The sequence below is a fragment of the Vombatus ursinus genome, unplaced genomic scaffold (genome assembly GCF_900497805.2).
Source record: "Vombatus ursinus unplaced genomic scaffold, bare-nosed wombat genome assembly UNPS02014784.1, whole genome shotgun sequence".
In the NCBI taxonomy this organism is placed as follows: Eukaryota; Metazoa; Chordata; class Mammalia; order Diprotodontia; family Vombatidae; genus Vombatus; species Vombatus ursinus.
This window is the reverse complement of record NW_020954562.1, coordinates 8,384,068-8,410,583: the sequence shown is the minus strand read 5'-3', so window position 1 is coordinate 8,410,583 and position 26,516 is coordinate 8,384,068. Positions and strand designations below refer to the sequence as shown.

The 26,516-nt window shown below is 39.7% G+C and overlaps 1 protein-coding gene across 1 annotated transcript in view; it reads right to left on the bottom strand.

The window, feature by feature from the left end:
• Nucleotides 1–26,516, bottom strand: part of ARHGAP10 (Rho GTPase activating protein 10) — a 381,695-nt gene that overhangs the window by 236,262 nt on the left and 118,917 nt on the right. Inside the window, exon 4 of the mRNA XM_027866797.1 lies at nucleotides 11,067–11,138. Within this exon, the coding sequence (XP_027722598.1) occupies nucleotides 11,067–11,138 (72 nt within the window). The remainder of the gene's footprint in view (nucleotides 1–11,066; nucleotides 11,139–26,516) is intronic.

Sequence of the window (26,516 nt, the reverse complement as noted above, 5' to 3'; positions counted from 1 at the left end):
AAGATGCTATCCATCTCCAGAGAAATAACTGACATGTGGAAGTACATATAGTATGGTTTTCACATATATATCTGTGTCACATGTTGGCCTTCTCTAACGCAGGTTGGGAGGGAGACAGTTCAGAACTCAAAATGTAACACAGATACATACATACATACATACATACATGCAAGGATGGATAGATGGATGGATGGAGAAAAAGTGGGAATAAATGATTCTCACTGAGTCTTTTTCCCTTTCCCCCTAAAAATAAAAAAAGAAATGACGAGCAGGGTGGTTTCAGAAAAACCTGGAAAGACTTAAATGAACTGATGCAAAGTGGAGTGAAAAGAACCAGGAGAACATTGTACACAGTTACACCAATATTATAAGGATGATCAACTTCAAAAGACTTATGATCAAGATAATGATCCAACAAAGTTCCAAAAGACCCACAATGAAAAATGTTATCCACCTCCTGAGAGAGAACTGATGAACTCTGAATGCCAATTAAAGCATACTTTTTTACTTTATTTATTTTTTTGGTATGCATTTTCTTTTACATTATGACTAATATGGAAATGTTTTGCATAACCTGACATGTATATAATCAATGTCAAATTGTCTTCTCAAGGAGGTCAGAGGGGAGGGAGGGAGAGACAGAATTGGGAACTCAAAATTTTTAAAATGTTTAAAAAAATTACATGTAATTGGGAAATATTTAGTGAAATAAAAATAAAAAAGAAAGAAAGAAGGGGAGTGTCCTGAAAATCAATAAACAACTGCCAAAATTCTGACTGAGTGGTAGAGATACAGATTGAGTGAACCTCAAATGAGAAGAGGTTACTGAGTAACTGTGGCAGAGGGAGAGCCTGAGGTAACAATGGGGAGCAAGGAATATTCCAACTTTTTCACCTCAACCCGGCAGTCTGGGAATGTATGAAAGTGCACCTAGGGCTAGAGTGTGGCTATGTCATCAGGAGGGAGCCAGGTCTCTGTGACAGCCAAAATATGAAAGCAGTGAAAAAGGAAAAGATGTAAGATGAAAGCAATTTGTTACCCATGGAGCTCTATTCCAATGTAAAGCTTGGGAATTTTTAGAGTGGGATATTAATCCTGCAGGGGCTTGAAGGGAATGAGCAGTAAGGGACATTGAAGGGGGTTTGTATAATGACAGCTGGGGTTCAGAATCTCTGGGCTGTAACCAAATGGGAGTTTATGAATCATTTCCTAATGAATTCAAGAGGGTTATTAACATCACTATGGGTTTGGCCTCAGGGTCATATCCTCTCAAGGTTTTAGGAAGCTCGGACACTAGACTAGCAAAGGAAGCCGATGGAATATTATTTCTCTCCTATCCCTGAAGGCAGGCCAGGACAAGAGAAGAAAGAGGAAGGAGTGGCATCTCCCTGCCCCTGCAGGCAGGAAGGGTCCCATGCCAATGAGAAGAAGCCAGTACAGGGGACAGACAGATGATGGAATGGGGTCTCTCTGGTCTCCTGCCATGTAACACTAATTAAACACAACTCGAACCATTTTCTGGACTTTACACTTGGGTCCTCTTTTCCCCTTAAGAAATAACTATCAGGAGTTTAGTTAGAACCTGAAAACCATATCCCCTAGACTAACAATACATAACAGAGCAAATAAAATTCTAGCCCTGTACCTAGGAGTACAGGAGTACTTCTCTTTCTGAGGAGTGCAAAATGGCCAGCCAATGGCATTCCAACCTCCTGCTTCCCCTCCCTACAGTAATTAAAGTCATGCTTGGAGAAGGGTAGGTGGAAACAAGATGTTACAGACGGTTCTATTCCTGACTCTCTCTGAGCCACACATGACACCCCCTTGTTATACCTGAATCTGCATTCCCAGTGCTCAGCACACTGCCAGATATATAATACGTACTCATTACATGCCAGCTGACTTGATGATTCACTGCCTCTGTGACTCTGGGCTCACTTCACCTTTGCCAGTCTCAGTTCCCTCATCTGGCACCCACCACCCAGCATTGTTGTTGGGATAAAATGAGATAATGTATGTAATACACTTTGCAAACTTTAAAGTGCTATATGAATTCCAGCTATTATTATTACCACCATTATAATTAGTATCTTACTACCTTTTGGAATACCATTGCCTTTGTTGACTATATCAGGCACACATTAAAAACTGCCATAAAGGTAAATCTTCACTCATGGCTGCTCACCTGAATAAAATAAAATCGTCTAATCAACTTCGATGGACTGATGATGTAACATGCTACCCACCTTCTGACAGAGAGTACCCAGGGTACAGAATGTAACATATATTTATTGAACATGGCTAATGTAGGAATTGGTCTTGCTTAGCTAAGCAAATATGTTACAAGGGTTTTGATTTCCCTTTTTTCTTTTCCAAATAGGGGAGAAGAAGAGTAAGAGGGAAAAAAAAAAAAAAAACAGAATCATGTTCATTGAAAAAAGTAAAATTTAAAAATAAGTAAAATTAACAAAAATCAGCATGCATTTCTAAGCAAATTCATGACCCCTGTAGCCTAGTAATTAGTGGAAATCATTTAAAAATGTGTTCTCTCTCACTTGGTCAATTTCCAGCGAAGCGCAGAATGAGAGGTCCCTGGGATGCTGACATCAGCAAATAAAACACTCAACTAATTCAATAAAAGTATTATGTATGCATGAAAACAAGATTAATAAGGGTAAATTTGGGAAAGTAACAGATGACATCAAGTCTTTGGAAACAAAGAATTTAGCCAAGGGACAACATCCCGCCCACTAAGCGAAACAGAATTACTTGCTTTCACACATGGAATGCTATAGGACAAATGCCACTGTGTTTTGGCAAAGGGTCCTGAAGTCTGAGATATAATTACTCCTTCTTTCCAACAGTTTACTGGGCAGCAGTGAGGGCCCAGCTGAGGTTAAACAGCAAGCACAATGTAAATGTCAATGATGACAACAGCATACATTAGTAGTGAGACCAATGAGCATGGCTTTATGATTTTTCCCCGGCAATACCAGGCAAGACAGGAGCAGAAAAAGAAGCTGGCATGAGCATCCTCAAATAGGGAAAAGCAGTAATCAATGCTGGCTCTAGACACAAGTCACTTCCTACCTGGGTCACCCTGGGAAAGCCACTTAATCTCCCTGGGCCTCAGTTTCCTCTTCTGTAAAATGAAGAGGTTAGGCTAGATGACCTCCAAGGTTCCTTCCAGCTCTAATTGTAATATTCTTGAACTGGCATGGAGGAGGTTAAAGGGAAATGATGTCAATGATAGGATTCTAGTAAAAGCATTGATTCTAAAGTCCATTCTGGGCAGGAAAGCAAGGGAAGCCTAGAGACAACTGAGAGAATGGAGAACCAGGGAGGAGTAAAAGCTAGAGGCAGGGATGAAGATGAAGAGTAGGTTCTTGGTCTTTTCTAATCCTCTCCCTCCTGATGGTTGGTGCCCTTCTCTTTTCAAATTATCTTGTATTTATCTGTATAACTACAGTATCCCCTGCCCAGTAGAATATAAGCTTACTGAGGGCAGAAATGGTTTTTCATTGATTTAGTCCTTGTATCCTCAATACCAAGCACAGTGTCTTCCACACAGTAGTCACTTTATGAATGTCTACTGAATTAAACTTAACCGTGACAGGTAAAAATATAAGGGGACTGCGGTCAGAGAAGAAAATTTCAAATGGAAGCATTAAAAGGTGGAACAATCCCAAGGGAAAACAACATGGCGCCATGAGTAAAAATGCTGGGTCTGGAGCCTGAGGAACTAGATTCAAAGCCAAGTTCTGCCATGTACATGCTGTGTGACCCTAAACAAGTACTTGAAACTCTCCAGGATTTGGTTCCCTCATCTGTAAAATGAGAGAATTGGACAAGATGACTTCTAAGGTCCCTCTCAGTTCTAAATCTACAGTCCTATGATAAGTTCCAAGGGACGGCCAGAGTAGAGTTGGGAGATGGTAATGGCGATGATGATGATGATGATGACGACAACAACAATTAAAATTTATATAGTGCTTACGATGTGCCAAGCACTGTGCTAAGCACTGTACAATTATAACCTCATCTGATCCTCAAAACAACAGAGGTAGGTGCTATTATTATTCCCATTTTACAAATGAGGAAACTGAGGCATACAAGGGTTAAGTGACCGGCCCAGCTAGTAAATTGAGGCCAGAACTGACCTCAGGTCTTCCGGACTCCAAGCCCGACACTTTATCCATTGCGCTGGCTAAGGAAACATGAGGCTAGGGTCAGAGATAGATAATTGAGGTAGATGACAACTCCCCAAGGATGATATCGGAAGAGGAAGGTGGGTGAATGTCCTAGAGGTAAGGGGACAGTCTTCAAGAAGCAAGAGTGAACAAGGTCCCTAGTCCTCAGGATGTGAGATAAGAGGGTAGCCTCCTCTGCTGGAGCAAGTTACAAAGAAAGAAGTACCATCAGAGGAAAAACAAAAAGTCTACATAACGCTTGTGAAGAAAGTTGAGAATATAAGAGAGTTTGCTCATGCCAGAAGGAGCGTTCCATAAAGCACTGGTTTGATTAAAAAAAAAAGAAAGAAAACTGAAATGTATATACTATCTTATAAATGTACAATATTCTCGTAAGATAGACAGTACAAGATTTATTTTATTACCATTTTACAGATGAGAAGAGAGAGGCTTAAAGGTCAAAGTGATTGCCTGAGGTAGCACAACTAGGTTAATGACAGAGTTGGGATTTGAACTGACTTCAAATCCAGAAATCGTTCTACAATACTACAGTGGGCCAGGACTAAGGACCAAACCTTGGGAAGGACACTATCTACACTGGTCAGAGATGAGACTGCTGGATGAGGAAAGGATGGGGTTATATACTGTGTCATATGTAGTAATTAAAGATAACCAAAATGAGGTATGTAAGGGGCTGGAGGGACACAATAGGCCCAGGAGGAAAAACAGCTACTGGAGGCCTGGAGAGGACCAAGGACCTTAAGGTTCTAACTCAAGTGCTGAATGATATGTCACTCAGAAAGCTCCAGGGGCTCTGGCCAATGTTTCCTGGTGGTGGGACATGGGAGGGCAAAATGTATGAGCCAAGAGGCCATCACTGCCTTCAAGTCCCATGTCTCTGAATTGTCTCCCCTGGCAAGCCTATCCACTCCTCTGGTTTCACTGATCACTTCTATGTAGATAATTCCCCCCAAAATCCAAAGTTTCACACTGAGCTACAACTCAAAATTTCCATCTGCCTGCTGGATGTGTGTGTATGTATACATACACACACATACATAAACATATATATACACACATGTATGTTGTGTGTGTGTGTGTGTATACATAAAAAATAAAATCATCCAGTGACCAGGATCCTCTTGCTGTTCCTAGACCAGGACACTCTGTCTCCTGACTGGCTGTGTCCCACACATGCAATGTCTCCCCTGCTCACCTCCACCTCCTGACTTCCTCTACCACTCAGCTCAAATCCCACCTTCTGCAACAGGCTTTTCCCAGGCCTATCGCACCCCACTGCCAGGGCCTTCCCTTGGAGATTACTTCCCATTTATGCTGTGTCTTGTAGGTATACGGTTGTTTACATGTCATCTCCTCCATCAGGATGTGAGCTCCCAGAGAGCAGGGACCACTGTTTTGACTTCTCTTAGATCCTCATCCTTTAGCACAGAGCCTAGTACAAAGTAAGTACCTAATAAATCTTGATGATCGACATACTGGGATGCCACTCCTCAAAACCTTCTGATGGTTCCCTAAGGTCTATGGAACAAAATTCAGACTTGTTAATTTGGCAAAGACTTTCACAATCTACCTCTATCATCCTCTTCTACCCCACACATACTACAGTGACCTGCTCTCAGCCCACCATATAGAATCCAAGCTTCATCACCCCTATGCTTCTGGTGCACTAATTCCCCACATCTAGAATAACCTCCTTCCTTCTACCTATACCTATCAAAATCTACCCATTCTTTAAGACTTAATACCGCTTCTTCAAGGCAATCCCTGATCCCCATCCCCTCTTGGTAACAACCTTTCTCCCTCACAAACCTTCCAAAGCATCTTATTTATACATCATGGTATAATGGAGAGAGGACTGGACCTGGAATGAGGAGGTACTGACTCCAACCCACAAATAAACAATTAGTAGCTATGGAACCCCAGAGAAGTCATTTAACCCAGTCTGCTTTCTCGTCTACAAAATGGGCAAAACAGGACTTCCAGTATCTAACAGTGCTGTTCTGAGAAAAGGTAAATGTGGTACAGTGGGGATAGCATTGACTCTGATGTCAGCAAAATCAGATTCAAACCCTGCCTCTAATATTTACTACCTGTATGAGCTTGGTGAAGCCACTTTTCCTTGAATCTCAGTTTCCTCATCTGTAAAATAAGGGGGGAACCTGGCCTAGATGTCCTCTGAGGTCCTTTGCAGCCCTAGGTTGACCTACAATCCCACGATCTTAGAGAACTCTTCAAATGCGAGTCATTTACTCCTCTCTGGTGTACTTATCTTACATTATCCTGTACCATATTTCTTTGGGTAGACATAGACATTCTCCTAATAAGATTGCAAGCTCCGCGAGGACAGGCACTATTGTATTCTCTAGAGGTTTTATTCCCTCCAGGGCCTAGCATGATGTTTTCCACACACCTGACATTTAATAAGTGTTTGCTGAAATGAGTTGAAAGAAAGGAGGGATTCAGAGACTCCTGCTTTTGTTTTTAGTTTGTTTTTTAATCTTGACAATATCCCATTAACAGAAACCACCTAACAATTCAAAGTAAGCAAAAGCCAAGCTTATGCACATGACTGTGGCTCCAGGAACTGAAGAAATCATGATTAAACAGAACTGAAACAGATGGAAGAAAAGAGCCTCAGTCTAAAAAAGAGAATAACATTACTATATGGGACAAAGGGGAGGGAAAGGGACAACCAGAAATGGTGATATTCATGTGTGGAAAACCTCCAATAAGGTCATCTGTTTTCCTACCCCCATCCGTCTTCCCTTGCCAAAATCATTTAATCCTCATGTGAAAACTGAATGTTGGTCAAACATTTTGGGATGCAATGAAATGGAATGGGAACAGCCTTGAAACGGGACCCAGGAAACATAAGTTTGAGTACTGGTTTTACCTATGGGACCCCTGGCCAAGACATGTGCCCTGTCTAGACCTCAGTTTCCTCATCTGTCAAATAAAAGTTTTAGACTACGTGACCTCTAAGGTACCTCTGAGCTCTAAGTTAGGTTTTAAGGGTTCAATACAGGCCAATTAGCCAGAAACAAAACAACATTTTTCTAAACAAATTAAAAAGTATTTGGCTTCAGAAAGCAATTCAATATCCAGATTCTCAGGCTATCTCTGGTTCCTGGGAACAATCTTACTTACTCTAAGAAGGTAAACTACAATTCCACAGAGGTTCTAATGTGAGAATTACTCTAGGGTATTCTAGCAATAAAGTACCCCCATTCTCAACCCATCATCAACTCTCCTGGTAAGTTTGGTAACTCCTGGTAAGTAAGGTAACTAGCCTTCTTACTGGAGGAAAAAAAATCAATGAGGAGACCCACTATTCACTCAGAGGCCAGAGTGGACAAAAAGGCTCTGTGAACTAGTTCTAACCTGTGGAGGAAGGTAGGCCAGAGGGAAAGCTGAGTAAGTGAGTGAGTAAGTAAGTAAGAGAGAAAAATGAGAGCCTGCTTTAGCATCCAAATAGAACTATTTATTTTGCAAAGGGCTCTGTGATATCTCTTGGCAAGTATTAACTTTCCCAATGAAGGGAGACCAAGAATATTTGACAAGAAGAGTGAAAGACAGAAAACAAATATGACAGAGGTATTATTATACAGTGGAAAAAACAATGAACTTGGAATCAAGTATATGAGTTCAAATCCTATCTATTCCACTTACTACCTGTGGGAGCTTGGGTAAGTCCCTTTAGCTCTATCGGACTCTGTTTCAGTAAAATGAAAGGGATGGATTAAATACTCTCCACCATCTTTTCTAGCCCTACATCTAACCTGTGATCCTATAAATACATATGCAGAAAAAAGAATTTCATTAAATTCAGCTAAATGACAGACATAATGAGATATATTCATCTTTTAAAAGTCACTCTGAGTCTTTAGGGTTGAAATAGGACCTTTCATTCAAGTTCTAATTTAAAAAGAAAAAAAAAACTAATTCATAGACTGAAATAAGAATACCTATTGTGAAGAAACCTGTATATAAAATCTACCTGTATAAAACCAGCATATAAAATTTGAGAAAATGAACACGACAAATCATTATGGTATAAAAAATGTTATTATCCTCTGAAATACTCAAATACCTAAAGGATTTAAGAGATGCACGTATATTATCTTAAAATATAAGTATTTAAAATATATATACATGTGATATATAATCAGTGTGGAGGGACTCTCAGTACAGAAATTCTTTTCACCCACAGAGTTATATGGTGCACAACTTTAGAGAAGCTGCTTCAAGCCCTAAAGGGGTTAAATAAGGCCACACAGCTGGTAGGGGTCAGGCAAGAGTTAAAGCAAGGTCTTCTCAGCTCAGTGCCATGCACAGAATAACCAAAACACCCAATTCCAGGTTTAAGTTATCAGTTTAAAGCAAATGCTCTTTAAGTAAAACTAATGGAGACCCACCTTCAGATTGTCTTCTTTACCTAATTAAATTATGTTGGATATGAGGAAAAACGTCCTACCTATCAGAGCTGTCCAAAAGGAGAATGGATTATGTAGGGAGGGAATGGGTTCTGCCTACCATGAAATCTTACAGCAAAAACTGGCTGATCACTTGACAGATAAGTTTGAGAAAGGATTCCTATTCAGATAAAAGAAGGACTAAACGGTCCTTTACATCTCTTCCAACCCTGAGATTTGGTAATGCTGTGAAATTAAGAATGAAGGTAGAAGATATCAGAGTCAGAAGGGATCTGAAAAGTCAGTTCAAAGTGGATAAACCCTGAAAAAGACATAAAACTAGAAAAAGAACACAGGAAAAATGTTTTAACCACAGGGCTCCAAACAAAGAAATCATTTGTATGAGGGCTAGGTGAAGGTAGATATTGACTATATATTTGGAATTAGATGGAGTTTCTTACATAATGGAAAAAAGTATTGAATGTGGAGTCAAAGGTTCTGTGTTCAAATCTTAACTCTGTTGACACTTCGCACCTCTCTGGACCTCAGTTTCATCATCTGTAACAAAATATGTAAACTGTGTAATCACTACCATCCCTGTGAGCTCAAGGAGCCTGTGGATTTGTATTATTTTAAGATTAAATGTTGGATTAAAAGAAATCAGAACTTTGATAAATATGATAAATACTGATTCCAGAACACTAACAGTGAAACACACCTCTGCAATCTCAAGGAAGAGGTGAAAGAGTAAAATGTGAAATGATGCACATGTTGTGAGACATAACCAATGAACCAGGATATTTTTGCTTAACCATACTAATTTGTTTTTGGTTTTTTGGGGGGGTTTTTTGTTTTTTTGTTTTGTTTTGTTTTTTGCTTAGGCAGTTGGGGTTGAGTGGCTTGCCCAGGGTCACAAAGCTAGTAAGTGTCAAGTGTTTGGTCTGAGGCCAGATTTGAACTCAGGTTCTCCTGACTTCAGGGCCGGTGCTCTAACCACTGCACCACCTAGCTGCCCCCAACCATACTAATTCATTACACAGGAGGGGTTTTTATGAGGAGGTAGGTATTAGAAAGTTGTAATGAATTATTTTAAAAAATCAATAAACATGTTTAACAGATTCAATTGTTAGATATGAAAGGCTTGTGATGATTGTACAGATAGACAGCCTCATGTCTGTATTAAGTGCAAAGTACTTTAATCTATAAAAACTCTTTCCTAGTCTTGTTCTTCTGAGAGACAGCTGACGGCGCAGTGGACAAAGTGCTAGCCATGGAATGAGGATGAAGTGAGTTCAAATCCAACAGCAGACTTAATAGCTGTATAGCCCCTGGGCAAGTCTCTTCACATCTTTTTGCCTCAGTTGTCTCCACTGTAAAATGGGGATAATAATAGCACCTCCCTCACAAGTGTGAGGATCAAATGAGATAATATTTGTTAAAAGCACTAAGCACACCATATAAATTCTTGTTTCCTTCCCTCTGAGCAGTTCTCCCTGAGATCACAAAGCAGAAAAGGTCAGTCATCCACAACGCTGTTCAGTTGTTTCAGTTGTGTCTGACTGTTTGTGATCCCATTTGGGGTTTTCTTGACCAAGATACTGGAGCAGCTTGCCACTTCCTTCTCCAGCTCATTTTACAGATGAGGAAAGAGAGGCGAACAGAGTTAAGTGACTTGCCCAGGGTCACACAGCTTGTAAGAGTCTGAGGCTAGATTTGAACTCGGGAAGAGGAATCTTCCTGACTCCAGGTCTGGCTCTCTAACCACTGCACCACCTAGCTGCTCCTCATTCACAATAAACATAATTTATTGCTCCCACATGTGATACAAGAACCTTCGGGACCTAATACAAAACCAAGATTCCCACCATTTGCTATTGATGAACAAACATATCCCAGGGAGCTCTTTGGCAATAACAGTATTCATGCTTAAGTACTGGCCAGATCCCAAAATGAGCTGGTAAATATAGGTAACTTACATAAAATAGCACTTTACCTCCCAGACTATGAACTTTTTTAAAAAAATTATTGAAACTTGAATGAAAGAAAAAGATGCTATTTTGTTTAGAGGTTCACTTAACCCCATGTACATAAAGCACTTTGAAAACCCCAAAACATGATACACATGTCAGTTATTATTGTCATCTCCATCTTCATCAGCCTTGACTGGTAATGGGAGGTCCCAATAGATTTAGTACCAGTAGGATAAACACACAAACTAGTTTTAGGAATGGAAAAGGCTGCCAAAGGCTATCACAACAGCAATTTTCACTGTCCTTCCTAGGAATCTGTATTTGTATTCGTGACTTCATATTCACCCCAAAAGATGAAAATTCTCACAAATTGTAAAGCAGAAGCTCTCCCAAGTTTCCAAATGTAGGTAAACCAGCATTTCAAAATAGCAACACATGTTCTGTTTACAAGTACATTCCAAAAAGGGACAAACCTTTACAGCTCCAAGCTTCTCTTTCCTGAATTTTTCCAAAGGCTTAATCAGGGTCTCCGTTACACTTAATGCCTAGAGAACAAGGGTGATAACAAAAGGGCACAGTGTTAGATTCCCACGGAGGAAAAAGTGAGCATTACATTTCCATCCACCCCACCCAGAACTCATGTGAATAACATAATTAAGAGTTTCATCTCATCCTGCCAACAACCAGATCCCTTCTCAACTTCAGAAAGCACCAGAACTTTTAAAAGGGTGGTGAAGGAAGACAAGAGTGGGGGAAAACTTGACTAAAATATGCAACATTACTCTTTCCACTCTTCAAGAGAGGACTCGGAGAGCTGTCTTTCTCACAACAAAGAGGTCTATCACATATATCAACAAAACACTTCTGTTTGAGATTTTCTCTGTTCCCCCCTCCTCTGGAAATTTAAATTTGCCACATTCCTTTTTTGGTAATCAGATTAAATTATGTATAGGCCTGTAATTGTGGCCCAAGTTGGAACCTACGAGATTGATTAGTTAATACAACCGCCTGCTCTACCCAACAATATTTTATAACATATCAAGAAAGAATCCAGTGTAGTGCAATGAGTGCTGACCTAGGAGTCAGGAAGATCTGAATTCAAGTTCCATCTCTGATACTTATTACCTGGATAACCTTGGGCAAGTAGTCCAAATAACTCAGTTTCCTCATCTTTGAAAGTACAGATAATAGATAGTAGTTGCATTACGGACAGGACTGTGGTATGGCTCATAGGAGATAACATATGTAAAATACTTTGCAAATTCTGAAGTACTAGATAAATATCTATTATTAGCACCGGGTCCCTGGTTGCTTTGGTGTAAGCAATCTCCCCCAAAAGAGGAAACACCTTCTAACAATGCAAGTCATCATCCCCTCTGCCACTTAATAGTCTTAGAGAATTTCCTACAATGACAAAATCACATGTCCATTCCTTACCCCTATCACCAAAGCATGGCTATTTCTAAGGTTAACAGAAAACATTTGGTAGGGAGGGGAGGGTCATGTCACACATCACCCTTGTCTTATAACACTAGGCTTACAACATCAAAAAGAAAAAAAATTATATGGGAAAAAGACTGGCCCCAAAATATCATCTCTCAGCAATCTCAGCTTTTAGACCTTGTCCAAAATGATGTGCATCACCCACAGAATTAAAGGGACAAAGGCAGAGCCAGATCCTGCCAGATACTTAAGACAGTGCAATTTGCACACAAAACTTGTCAGAAATTCATCTTTGTGTGTAAAATGATTTACACGCATCCTTGTTCTCTGTGGTCTTCCCTAGATTCTCCAGTCCTAATCTAGCAGAGGATTTGTTGTTTTTTTTTTTTTTTTCAAAAAAAAAAAAAAAACTAGAAAGATAAGACTTCTGTGGAGGTCAAGGCATTCTGGAAAGACAAGTAACGCACCCTCCTTGGACCAGGACTGGCTTGCTGCCAAGTTGATGGACTAATAAGATTAGCAAAACCAATTTAAAACTAAATGTTATTTGTACCATTCAAGCAGCTGAGGCAGATGCGGTTCAAATTATTGTCATTCATGTTATTAATATTAATATCATTTTTATATTATATAGCACCTTAAAGTTAGCAAAACAAAAATACATCATCTCATAGGAGCCTTACAACAAACCTATCAAGTATGTACTACCATCATGTCAAATCAACAAGCATTTATTAAATATTTATTATGTTCCAGGCAGCTAGGTGGTACAGTGGAGAGAGTGCCAGGCCTAGAGCCAGGAAGACTCATCTTCCAGAGTTCTAATTCAGCCTCCGAATATTAATTGTGTGACCCCAAACAAGTCACTTAACTTTGTTTGCCTGTTTCCTCAACTGTAAAATGAGCTGGAGAAGGAAATGGCAATGCACTCCAGTATCTTTGCCAGGAAAACCCCAATGGGGTCTTGAAAAGTCAGACATGACTGAACAAAAATGTTCCAGGCACTGTAGGGCATTATCATCCATATTTCACAAATAAGGAAACAGACTCACACAAATTAGGTGTTTTGTCTATGGTCACACTGCTAGAGTCAAAGTGAGATTTGAGGGGCAGCTAGGTGGCGCAGTGGATAGAGCACCGGCCCTGGAGTCAAGAGGACCTGAGTTCAAATTCGACCTCAGACACATAATAGTCACTAGCTGTGTGACCCTGGGCAAGTCACTTAACCTCAATTGCCTAACGAAAGAGAAAAAAAAAAAGTGAGATTTGAACTTGGGTCTTCCTAACTCCAAGATCCACACACTATCTACTAAACCACAGTGCCTCTCACAATGACAGAGGTGCTAAGTCCCCCAGTAATTCCCGATATCTAGGAACAGACAGGTAGCACAGTGAATAGAGCCCAGCTGACAGAGTCAGGAGAATTTGAACTCGAATGTTGCCTCAAATGCATTTGTGGTATGACTATGGGCAAAACATTTAAAATCTCATCTAAAAACTTGAAAGTCTAACTTTCCTCATTTGGATATGTGCATGTGTTTGTATATGTAAATATACAAATACACACATACAAGTGTGTATATTACAGGCTAAGAAAACAAATTGTTCAGAATGTCTCTGAAATGTTGCCGTATACCACCCACATATACACACACCCACACCCACACACACTTTGTACTATGATTCAGGAGATCTGGATTTTGGTCCAAGCTGACAACCTTAGCTGCTGCCCTCTTGACAGGAGTTAGCAGGAAGGGCCAAGGCTACAGAATATTGCATGTGCCGTCAGGAGATTGCATAAGTTGGCTGCTTTTGTTATACTGTGTTTCTTTGTTACAAGAACTTTGTTCAGCTGTGTGTGGGATACAGTATATCAGAAATGACTGCTTTTTTTAAAAATAGCAATAAAACTTTTGAAAGAATTATGTAATGGTTTAAAAAGAGGAGAGCCTAGCAAGAAAAGTACACACATAGTCAAGGAACGGGGTGGGTGATTAAGGACTTTACATAGAGGGGTAACAGTAGGGCCAGAAAAGATGTGATAAAGTCAAGATCTCAGAAAGGAATAACATCCAGATCTCACCAACAATCCTCGCTATTGAGGGAATTTTCACAAGTCACTTATCCTCCCTGGGTCTCAGTTTCCTAACTTGTAAAATAAGGGTGTTGGACGAGATGGCCTCTGCAGAACCTTCCAGCTCTAATTAATGAATGACAAGACAATTCTTAGAACCCTTAATGTCTGAACCACTTGTTATCTTTTTATTTAAGCCATTTTAATCTTTCCTCCACTAAAGAGTTCCTAAACTAGCTCCTCGTGGCACGCACGTGAGCCAGGCAGGTCCCACCCAAGCACCCACCCAACTGTGTCTGGAAAACCTATCATGTTGGCAGCTGGGGCAAATCTACTAAAATGAAGATAGGTTGGTATGATGGAGCAGGGGACGATTACCCACACATGAAACCACAAGTCCTTGAAGTACTTAAAAATCTGCCTATTATTAACAAATTAAAGTTCCTCAAGGGCAGTGACTAAGTTTCCACCACCCCCTCCCTTCCTAGCCTAGTAGAGGGGACTGGGAAGTCAGGAAGTCCTGGGTTCATTTCCTGCCCTCTGATACACAGCAGCTGTGTGACCCTGGGTAAATGACAGAACCTCTTCGTGTACCAGGAGACTCTCTAAGGATATGGGACACAGAACAGGAGCCAAGCTGCATTTCTGGAGGGGGCTCCTCATCAAGAGCACCCTCACCCAATGAAATCATTGGTTGGGGGGGGTGAGAGAGGGAGAGGAAAGAAAGGAAAGGGGGGGGAAGGAAGGAAAAGAAAGGGAGAAAAGGAGAGAAGGAAGGAAGGGAGGAGGGGAGAAGGGATGGTAGGGGGAGGGGAAGGGTCACAGAGCTAGCATGTATCAGAAGAGGGATTTGAACTCAGGTCGTCCTGACTCTAGATCCATAGCTCCATCCACTGTGCCACTCAACTCTCTGATGAGGCTGATTGTGATGGGCTTTAAATGAGGAGGAAGACTTCAAATAAAGACAATGGGAAGCCACTGAGTCATCTTAACATGAGAGTGACTGCACCTGCCCTTTATCTCTGGTGGCTGGCAGCACAACTTTTTTTTTTTTAATGTTGCTACGGAAAGATGTTTGGACAGTGGTTTTTTTTCCCCCCTCATATATCTGAGGCTAGCAAGCAATATTATCCTCAATGAGCCTCTGAACTTTTAAAAATCTTGAAATATTTGGATCCATCTCTTCAATACAAGAAAAATTCACTCAAATGACGAAAGAGCTTCAAATGATGAACTGTTTTCATTGTGAAGTTTTCTGGTTCAGTCTTGGATTCAGACACTTCTGTTTTTCTTCCGCAATCTTTGCAGCCAGCAGCTCAATCAGATCCTCATTCAAAATATGCATCTGAATTTTTTTCGTAATTCTTTACATAAAGACCAATTTACATAATGTGAATTTCTGAAAAGCAAAAACTGTCTGTATATATTTCTCACCACTTTCTTCCATCCAAGGGAATTAACTACCTCAAAGACTGAGCCCAAGACAATTCCAAACTTATCCACACCCATTATCTCTTCCATCACTACTGTCTTACAGAGAGAAAAAAATAAAAAAGACTGCTAAGCAGCTCTTTTTGTAGTAGCTAAGAATTAAAAATTGAGGGGATGTCCATCAATTGAGGAATGGCTGATATATGACTGGAATGGATAGTATTGTGCTATAAGAAGTGAGGAGAATTATGATTTCAGAAAAACTAGGAAAAGACTTACATGAACTGATACAGAGTGAAGTGAGCAGAACCAGGAGAGTGTTGTACACAGAACAGCAATATTGTATAATAATCAACTGTGAATGACTTAGCTATTCTCAGCAATACAGTGATCGAAGACAATCCCAAGGAACTTAGGATGAAAAATGCTATCCACCTCCAGGGAAAGAACTGATGGCATCGAATACAGATTGAAGAATACTATTTTTCACTTTCTTTTTCCTTTTGTTTTCGAGTTTTCTTGCACAAAAATGACTAATATAGAAATGTTTTACATGACTGCACATGTATAACCTATATCAGATTGCTAACCATCTCAAGGAGAGGACAGGGGAAAGTGGACAGAAGGCAGGGGTAGAATTAGGAACTCAAAACTTAAAAAAAAGAAAAAAAGAATGTTAAAAATTGTTTTTACATGTAACTGGGGAAAAAATACAATATTATTATTTTAAAATTTTTTAAAAGCCTACCAAGGCTAATCTATCTATGCCCTACTTTACTCCAATAAAACTTTCTAGCCATCATCACTTCCTTCTCATACATCTTTTCAATCTCTCCTTTCCACTGGTTCATCTGTGTGTGTGTATGTGTGTATGTACACACATACATGCTCAAGTATCCCTAATAATTATTTTTTAAAAGCTTTCTCTTGACCTTCCTACTTTATACAGCCACTGTCTCATTTCTCTGGTCCCTGTAAGTATCATACTTGCTTAAAAAGTTGCCCACACCCTACACTTCCATTTTATGCCCCTTTCATTCCCTCCTTAGGCCCTTAACAATTGGGGCTTCTTTCCCCACCTTTCTACCGAAACATCTAAGGGCTGGCCTTTTCTAGTCATTAAATTCAATGGCTTCTTCTCAATCCTTACCCTATTTTTCTTCTCTAAAAAAAAGTTAGTGTTGCCTGCTCCCCACTTCTACATCTCTCACCTTCCTTGGCCTCTACTGGTTCTGCATCACTCTCTTACGGTTCTCCATGAATGAATGAATGAATGGATGAACACTTATTAAGCATTTATTTTGCTCCAAACTCTGAGGATACTAATTGAAAACAATGAGACAAGTTCTCAAGCAGCTCACACTCTAATCGGGGGCCTGTGGCTCATAAAAGAAAGTTCAGCTGCAGGGCAGATGGAAAGGGTAAGAAATCCTGCAAAGCATGTGGCAAGGTCTAAACTTCCTTAAGTTATATAACTAAGCAAGTGACCACTCATACTGCTCCTTCTCCATTTCAATTGCTAACTTTTCACCTTCCCCATGCTCGAAGACTTGCTATTGCCTACCAAGTCAACTTCACTCTGTTCCTCTTAGCATTCTAGGTTCTCCAAAATCTAGTGGCACCCTAGTTGTCTAAACCTCAGTTCTCCATTCGTACCAGTACCCTTTCTGAATCCAACTTTTTCAATTATGAAATCACTTTTAAAACCCAAAACAAATGTCACCTCCCTCTGAAATCTTTCCTTGAGCCCTGGGGTCAGTAACCTCCAAACTGATTTCCCTGCAGCCAGTTTCTCCCCTCTCTGATCCATGTTCCCCACAGCTGTCAAAGTGATACTCCTAAAACACAGGTCTGCTATCACTCTCTTGTTAAGATGATTCAGTGGCTCTCCACTGCCTTTAGGTTAAAACAAACTCCTTTGTTTAAAGTCTTCCTCCTCATTTAAAGCCCTTCACAGTCAGCCTCATCGGACAGTTGGGTGGCACGGTGGATGGAGCACTGGACCTGGAGTCAGGAAGACCCGAGTTCAAATCCCTCTTCTGATACATGCTAGGTCTGTGACCATGGGCATCCTCACTTAGTCTACTGTGGTTTCCTCATCTGTAAAATGGAGATAGTAATTGTACCTACCTCCCGGGGCTGTTGTGAGGGTCAAATGAGGTATTTATAAAGTGCTTTATAAACCTTAAAGAACTATGTAAATGCTAGCTATTACAGGCTGATTAACACATGACTTTGCTCTAGCTAAACTGGCCTACTTGTGGTTCCCTGGACCTGACCTTCCATTCCCGACCTGGGGCTTTCGCACAGGCTGTCTCCTACACTTGGAACGCTCTTCCTCATCACCTCACAGTATCACAGAACTCTTAGATCCCTTGAAAGTTTAGGCCCACGCCCATTTCTTGGTTTTTCTAATTACCCCAGTTTCAGTGTCCTTCTCAATCATGGTGTTTATTTTTTTATATACCCCATATATTTGAACATGCTATCTCCCCCTACTGCAGGGGATCTTAATATTGGAGGGCCCTGAGAGATTGGTGTTATGAATCTGTACATTAGATGGGGGGGGAATACATCCTTATTTTCACTAACCTCTAAATGAACATTTCCTTGATTATGAATTGGGTAACAAACAAAAAGAAGATTAGGACTCAGCAGAATGCCCAAGGAGTCCATAACACCTAAAACAAATGTTAAGAACCCTTGCTTTATTAGAATCCAAGTGGCCCACAGGAAGGGGCTTTCCATTCTGTATTTGTATCCTGATCACCTAGCACACCACCCAATTCTCAATAAATGCTGGGTGACCATTGGATTGATGACACATTCCCTCAAACCACAGACAGCATTTAGCCTGTGCCTGTCATACTCACCTGTCATATATTATTTTGGACTACAGTTATTCACGTATGCGTCATATCCTATACACACACTTTTGTGGTTCAATTGTTTCAGTCGTGCCTGACTGTTCATGACCCCATTTGGGGTTTTCTTGGCAAAGATACTGGAGTGGTTTGCCATTTCCTTTTCCAGCTCATTTGACAGATGAGGAAACTGAGGCAAACAGGATTAAGTGAATTGTCCAGGGTCACACAGCTGAGGCCGGATTTGACTTCAGGTCTTCCTGACTCCAGGTCTAGTGTACTATATCCACTGTGCCACCTAGCTGCCACCTATACACATATACTGTATTATAAACCCTGGGAGAGCAAGGGTCAAATTAATTTAAACCTTATACCTCACCCAGGAACTAGTAAAGTACAAACAACAGTCACCTAATAATTATTTGTTAAAATGATGCCATGAGAGTGAAAATATCTCCAAGGGAGAGAAAGTAGATAGAGAATAGAAAGCTAATGAATTCTATCTTCTATTTCCACAAGCTTGAACCTTGTGGAAACCAGAGGTGAGTTGAGTTGAATGGGGGAGGAGGGGAAGGAGAAGGCAAGAGAAAAATCAGGTTAGGACAGCGCCAATGAATCAACAGAACAGAGGGTTTATTTTTGTTTGTTTTAAAGTATGGCCAAAAGCAAGAGGAAGGATGCCCTAAAACATCTAATCTAGAACACGAAATGTTCTTTAAGTTATTTCATTTCAACATTTAAATAAGGTCGATGCATCCATTATACATAAGCAAGATGCAGACATAGCCCACAGCTGGAAGGAGATAAAGTCCACAATTGTGTCTCATGCACAGGAGCCTTTTAACTCTTCTCTTCATAAAGAGTTCTCTATCCTAAAACATGTTTTTTAAACAATGGCTCACAAAATTATACATGGCCTCTCCACAAAGACCCAGTATTACACAAGAGCAATTATAGGTCATTACACTTGTCTGGTATACAGAAATAATTTAATGCTATTTTTGTCTAACCCGGAGGGGTAAGACTTGTATGGGAAAGGAGTAAAAGGAATTTCTGATACATACCTTATATCTCAAATAACAGATTTACATAAAGAAACAGAAAAGTGGGAAAACAGAGAGAGACCAAGGACCAGTTAACCTTCCCTAAATCAAGGGGAAAAAACATTAAAACTCAACCTTATGCGCCTTCTTAATTCATATTAATCCCTGTAAAATTCTGAACCAAGACTGTCAGGCTTGGAAGATACTGAAAGGTCATATAGTCCAACCTGATCAAAAATCCGCTTTATAACATCTCCAACAAGTGGATATTCAATCTGTATTTGAAGACATCCAATGAGGAAGAACCCACCACCATCCAAAGCAGCCTGTTTGAATTCTGGACAGCTCCATCACAAAGGTTTTCCTTCCACCAAGGCAAAATCTGCCTCTCTATGACTTGGAAGAGATACATAGAAATCTGTCATGTATCCAAAATGATTAAATGTCTAGAAACCAAGGACTGAAAGAGGAAGGCCAAAGAGTTAAGACTATCTTTGAGCTTCTCTTTAACATGACCAATTAGACAACAACAGATACTTACCACCAAACAACCCAAAAGCTCCCTTTAAACACTGTTTCCAAAGATCACTTCAGCGTACTCTACTAGCTCAGAGCAAAGAATAACTTTAATAACTTTTTTTAATGCATAAAAGGTTGAGAATAACTCAGCACATATTTACATTGTAGATAAGATAAAGTTGGGCTATGTAACAGCAAACTCGGGAATAAGGTTGGACGGAAGGAAAAAAATTGATATTAAGGTAATCCCTAATTGTGTCTATGACCTTGAGCAAGTTAATGCAATGCCACAATCTTTTAGGAACTATAATTTTTTTTTTTGCTTTATATGTATGCTTGATTATCATACCCTAATTAGCTACAAAATTATATATGGTTAGAATGAGTAATTACATGAGTAACACTTCTCACATGAGGTCTTTTTTGTGATTACCTCACTTTTCCTAAATAGAATTACATTTCTAAACACTTTATTCCACACAAGACTATAATAATTTAATAAGTAATAAATCTTTCAACCAGGTAAATGATATTGAAACCAACATGACACATGAATACCCATGATGATTTTTCCTTGTATTTGTGACAAAATAGAAGAATCCATAAAATCCCTCATTTTGTATAAGAAAAAAAAAGTACACATATATATAATATGTAATATATATTATATATATTATATTGTGTATATGTGTGTATATACATCAGAAAAGAATTATAAAATTCACTGGGAAAGTTTTCCTTTTTTAATATATTATTTTCCCCCAATTTTACATGAAAACCTTTTTTAACATTTTTTAAATTTTTTAGCTCTAAATTCTCTCCTTCCCTCACAACACTACCCCCAATTTGAAAAGACAGGCAATTTGATACAGATTATACATGTGCCGTCATGCAAAACATATTTCCATAATAGTCATGTTGTGAAAGAAAACACAGAAAAAAAATAAAGTCTAAAAAAAAAGGTATGCTTCAATCTGTACTCAGACTCCATCAGTTCTTTCTCTGGTGGTGGATTGCATTTTTCATCATAAACCCTTCAGTCTTAGATCACTGTATTGCTGAGAACAGCCAAGTCATTCAGTTAATCATCATACAATATTGCTGTTAACTGTGTACAATTCACTTTTTACTATGTACAAGTTCACTTTACATCAGTTCACATAAAACTTTACAGGTTTTTCTGAAACCATCCTGCTTACTGTTTGTTATAGCACAACAGTATTCCATCACAATCACATACCACAATTTGTCCAGCCATTCCCCAATTGATAGGCATCCTCTTTCCAAGTCTTTGCTGCCACAAAAAGAACCACTATAAATATTTTGATACAAATAGGTCCTTTTCCCTTTTTATCTCTTTAGGATATAGACCTAGTAGTGGTATTGCTAAGTCAAAGGGTAAGGACAGTTTTGTGGCCCTTTGGACATTGATCCAAATTGCTCTCCAGAATGGTTGGGTCAGTTCACAACTCTACGAACAGGGCAACAGCGTCCCAATTTTCCCACTTTCCCTTCAATATTTGTCATTTTCCTTTTCTGTCATATTAGCCAATCTGATAGGTGTAAAGTGGTACCTCAAAATTGTTCTAATTTGTATTTCTCCAATCAATAGTGATTTAGAACATCTTTTAATATGACTATACATAGCTTCAATTTCTTCATCTGAAAACTGCCTATTCATATCCTTTGACCATTTATTAATTGGGGAATGACTTATATTCTTATAAATTTAAATTAGTTCAACATATATATGAAATTAAACCTTCAGAAGAGAAACCTGCTACAAAATTTTCCCCTAATTTTCTGTTTTCCTCCCAATCCTGGCTGCTTTGGTTTTTGTTTGTGCAAAACCTTTTTAATTTAATGTAATCAAGATTATCCATTTTATATCTCATCATGCTCTCTATCTCTTGTTTGGTAATAAATTCTTCCCTACTCCATAAATCGGAGAGGTAAACTATTCCATGCTACTCATGGAATTTACCTATGGTATCACCCTTTATGTCTAAATCATGTGCCCATCTTGTCCTTATCATAGTACACAGTTTGAGATGTTGGTCTAACAGGGGTGGGGAACCTGCAGCCTTGAGGCCACATGTGGTCCTCTAGGTTCCCTCAAGTTCGGCCTTTTGACTGAGTCCAAGTTTTACAGAATAAATCCTTTCATTAAGAGGATTTCTCAACACACAAGAGTGAAGATCAATTAATCAACATTCTTTTAAGTTCCAACTATGTGCCAGATACTATCCTAAGTGCTGCTGATAAAAAAAAAAAGGAAGGGGCAAAAAACAACCCCTGCCCTCAAGAAACTTACAGTCTAATGAGGGAGAAAAACATGCATACACACAAGATAAATAGGAAATAATTAACAGAAGGAAGGCACTAAAATTAAAAGGAGTTGGTGGAGGCTTCCTATAGAAGGTGAGATTTTATTTAGGACTTAAAGGACACTAGGAAGGTCAGTAGCTGGAGCAAAGAGGGAGAGCATTCCAAGTATGGGGGACAGCCAAAGAAAATGCCTAGAGTGGACAGATGCCTAGAGTGTCTTACTGGTGAAATAGCAAAAACTCTGGAAATAAGTAACACATAGGAATAATGGTTACCCAATTTCACTGAGTCAATATATAATCATCTAACTTAAAAGAAATATGGATTTGATGTCAAGAGAGGCACTCATCTAACATTGGAATAGTCAATCAATGATTTCAAATTGGTAGAAGCCAAAAACGACCTTATATCTTAATCTTTAGATATGACCTTGTAAAACAGAAGAACCAGACAGCAATAAAAGCTGTGAATCTCCCTCCTGGAAATACTTCAATTCTTCTTTTGGTGGATAAAGGCCTCCAGGAAATTAAGAGATGACTGGATGAGAAACCTAACTCAAATAGGATTAAAGGATTAATGCCAACCTGGAGAGATTTCTAGCAGTCCAGGGCTCTGTACCAATAAACCCTGGCCTATTCAATAGATCAACTACTTGGATGAAGACTTGAGAGCGATGCATATCAAATGTACGGGCTGAATAGAAAAAAAAAAAAAGGAACGGAAGAAAAAAAAAGCTAGGAGGGATAGCAAATACTTTAGATGTCACAATCAACATTTTTAAAAACCTCAACAGGCTGAGACAACAGACCAAAACTAATAAAAAGAAATTTAATGGGGATTCACACAATGTCCTACATTTGGGTCCAAAGGATCAACTGTACAAGTACAGGATAAGAATGACCTGATTTAACAGTTCATGTGAAAAGGGCTTCGAGATCTGCATGCCTTTGCCGGCCTGTTACTCAAGCCTGGAATGCACTATCTCCTCCCCTCTCTGCCATTTAAAATCCCTGTTTCTTTCCAGACCTGGCTGAAGCATCATCACCTTCTCCTTGAAACCTCTCCTGCTCCCTCCAGCCTTCCCTTCTCACATTATTCTGCATATGTCTATCTATGTATACATTGTCATCTCTGTTCAACCATAAGCTCCTTGAGGGCAGGAAGTATTTCATTGTAGTCTTTGCATCTGCAGTACCTTATGCGATGCCTGGCAACTGGGATGAGATCTGAGGAGTAAGCTACCTAGAAAGCAGACGTGAAGATGGAGTACAAACCAGGCATGGTAAGCAGCTCAGATAAATGCACTCAAGTGGAAGAATACTGAATTTAGAGACAAGTCAGTAGTTCAGTTAGGCTGGAATGGAGAAAATGCAAAGGTAGAGTCATCTGAAATAAGGCTAGAAAGGTAAGTTGGAGGAATTCAGCACAGTAGAAAGTAGTGGTACAGCGAAGGAAGCCCAAGGCTGAAGATGGGCAGAGCATCAATGCATGAGAGCAGCAGAACATCCAGCCAAAGGTCGGGGGACCTAACAATCCGGGGAGCCCCACAATGCAATGGGCTACCCGGTGTGAACAGTAAGCTCCCACTGCTAGAAGCAGTCAAATGGAGGCGACTCCATTGGCAGAATGGAGAAGAGAGGATTCCTGTATTAGGAAGGAGGCTAAACTAAAAGACCTCTCTGGTCCATTGCAACACTAAGGTTCTGGTTCCAGGTGTGCCTGGGGGTACTGGAAAAAGAGGAAGAAGAAAAAGAGAATAGGCCTCATGTAGAAGGTGGTGCAATCTAGACATCATGAAAATGTAAGGCAGAGTGTCATGTATGAGGAACAACAATAAGGGCATTTTGGCTGAACTACAGAATTCATGAAAGGAGAAAACAAGCACTTATTAAATACCTACTATGTGTTAGGCACTGTGCTAAGCGCTTTACAAATATCTTATCTGATCCTCACAACAAACCTAGGAGGTAGATGCTATTATAATCTCCATTTTACAGCTTGGGAAACTGAGGTAAACAAAAGTTAAGGGACTTGCCCAAGGTAACACAGCCCGTAAGCGTCTGAGGTCAAATTTGAATTCAGGTCTTCCTGATTCCAGGGCTGGTGATCCATCCACCGTACCACCTAGTTGCCTTTAATTAACTCATGTTTCAGGGGCCAAAGAACACATACGAATGACTGACATTGCCTATTAGTTTTTTTTCCCTCTACATAGTACAACTTTTTTTGGGGGTGGGAGGCATGTTAGGGAGGGTCAAGGTAGAGGAGTTTTCTCATTACATTTTTATGAATTAAAAGAATAATAAAACATCCTAATCTAATAATAATGACTAATTACACAGGACATTTTAAGTATTACAAAGCAACCAACATCACATGTGAATTCTGATCAGTGCAATGACCAATCAATTCCTGAGGACTGATAAAGGAGCACTGATAAAGGCAATAGTACTGAGATACAGAACAAGACATACGTTTCTGGACATGGACAATGGGAACATTTGTTTTGCTTGACTATGCATTAAGTGATCCAAGAGTTTTCTTTTTTTTTCTTTTTCCAGGTGGAGTGAAGAGGCAGAGGGAAGGAGAGGTACTAGGGCAGGGGTGGCACACATGTGGCCTTGAGGCCACATGTGGCCCTCTAGGTCCTCAAGTGCAGCCCTCTGACTGAATCCAAACTTCACAAAACAAAAGGATTTGTTCTGCAAAACTTGGACTCAGTCAAAAGGCCACACCCAAGGACCAAGAAGGTCACATGTGTCTGAGGCTGCAGGTTTCCCATCCCTGTACTAGGGGATAGTTAAGAAAAAAGGAGAAATAAAAGAGGGTCATTGAAGCAATTATTTTAAAAGTACACAGAACAGAAGCAGGGCCAGAGAGAAAAACAGATAAGGAGGGGTTCTCTCTTTACAATCACAATGCAGAAGCTCTCTCTTCTACAGTCTAATGAATCCTCTCACCCGTGATTGAATGCTTCTAGCAATGGAAGCTCTGAAAGTTACATGTTGAATTCATCACGTTTTTTAAAAAGAAAAGAAAGCTGTACATAAGAGACATCTGCAATTTCATATACAATCTGCTTTTTATGTTCTACTAATTTATGCTTCAGTAGCTCAAAACTGCATTGAGATTTTTGAGATATCTAGTACATAGATGGAAAACACAGGGTTCAAAAATTTTTAATTAAAACTTTATATCAATCAACAAACACTATCATTAAGTGCCAACTATGTGAGCAGCTTGAGAGAGACTGCACTATGCTGCCTTCCCCTTTGCATCTCTCTTTAGTATAACAGTACTTGGCACACATTAAGTGCATACAGTAAGTTGATAAATGCTTATTCATTCATCTATAAAATGGGGAGAATAGCTCTCATAATCACTAAAGTTTCACAGGGTTATTGTGAAGGTCAAATGTGGAAAAACATATTCAAAGTGCTAGGTTTACTGAATATTTTGCACACGTTAACTCATTCTATCTCAGTAATCAAGTAGCTGAAAGAAAAGTCTCCAAATTGGTACAAGGTTCTAACACATTTTTAAAAATATTCAAGAGGGGTTTTAATTCAATCACATCAACCCTCATCCTCAGTACAAGGGACTGTGGGGCTAAGTTCCATGTTCTTCATCGCTTAGTATCCTCCTGATTCCCAACGAACGTATAACCTGAGAGCTGAGAAGAATTCTCACTGATGTCTCCCATGGTCATTGTGATAGTTCCCATTATAATCCAGGCTAAAGTTATATTCGAGATAATTATTTCTTTTCTAAAGTAGAAAAAGGAATGACAATAGACAAAATCATCTACCCCAAATGTTCCCTGAATAGCAGGGCTGGGTCTTCAGAGCAACAGCCAAAGAATTACAAGAAAAGGTCAGAACCCAGAAAGTCTCTCTCTATGATAACAACCACATCAAATTCATAGAGAGTATGTTCCATGGGAAAGTCTGCTGGATCTGGAATCAGAGGTACTGGGGTTCAAATCTCACATCTGCTACTTACTATCTTTATGGCCTAATACAAAGTCTCCTAACCTCCCTAGGCTTTGTTTTCCTCATCTATAAAAATAACAGGACAGGTAAGTGGCGCAGTAGACAGAGTGCTGGGCCTAGAGTCAGGAGGACCCAAGTTCAAATCTGGCCTCAGACACTTACTGGTCTGTGACCCTGGACAAGTCACTTAACCCTGTTTGCCTCCGTTTCTTCATCTCTGAAATGAGCT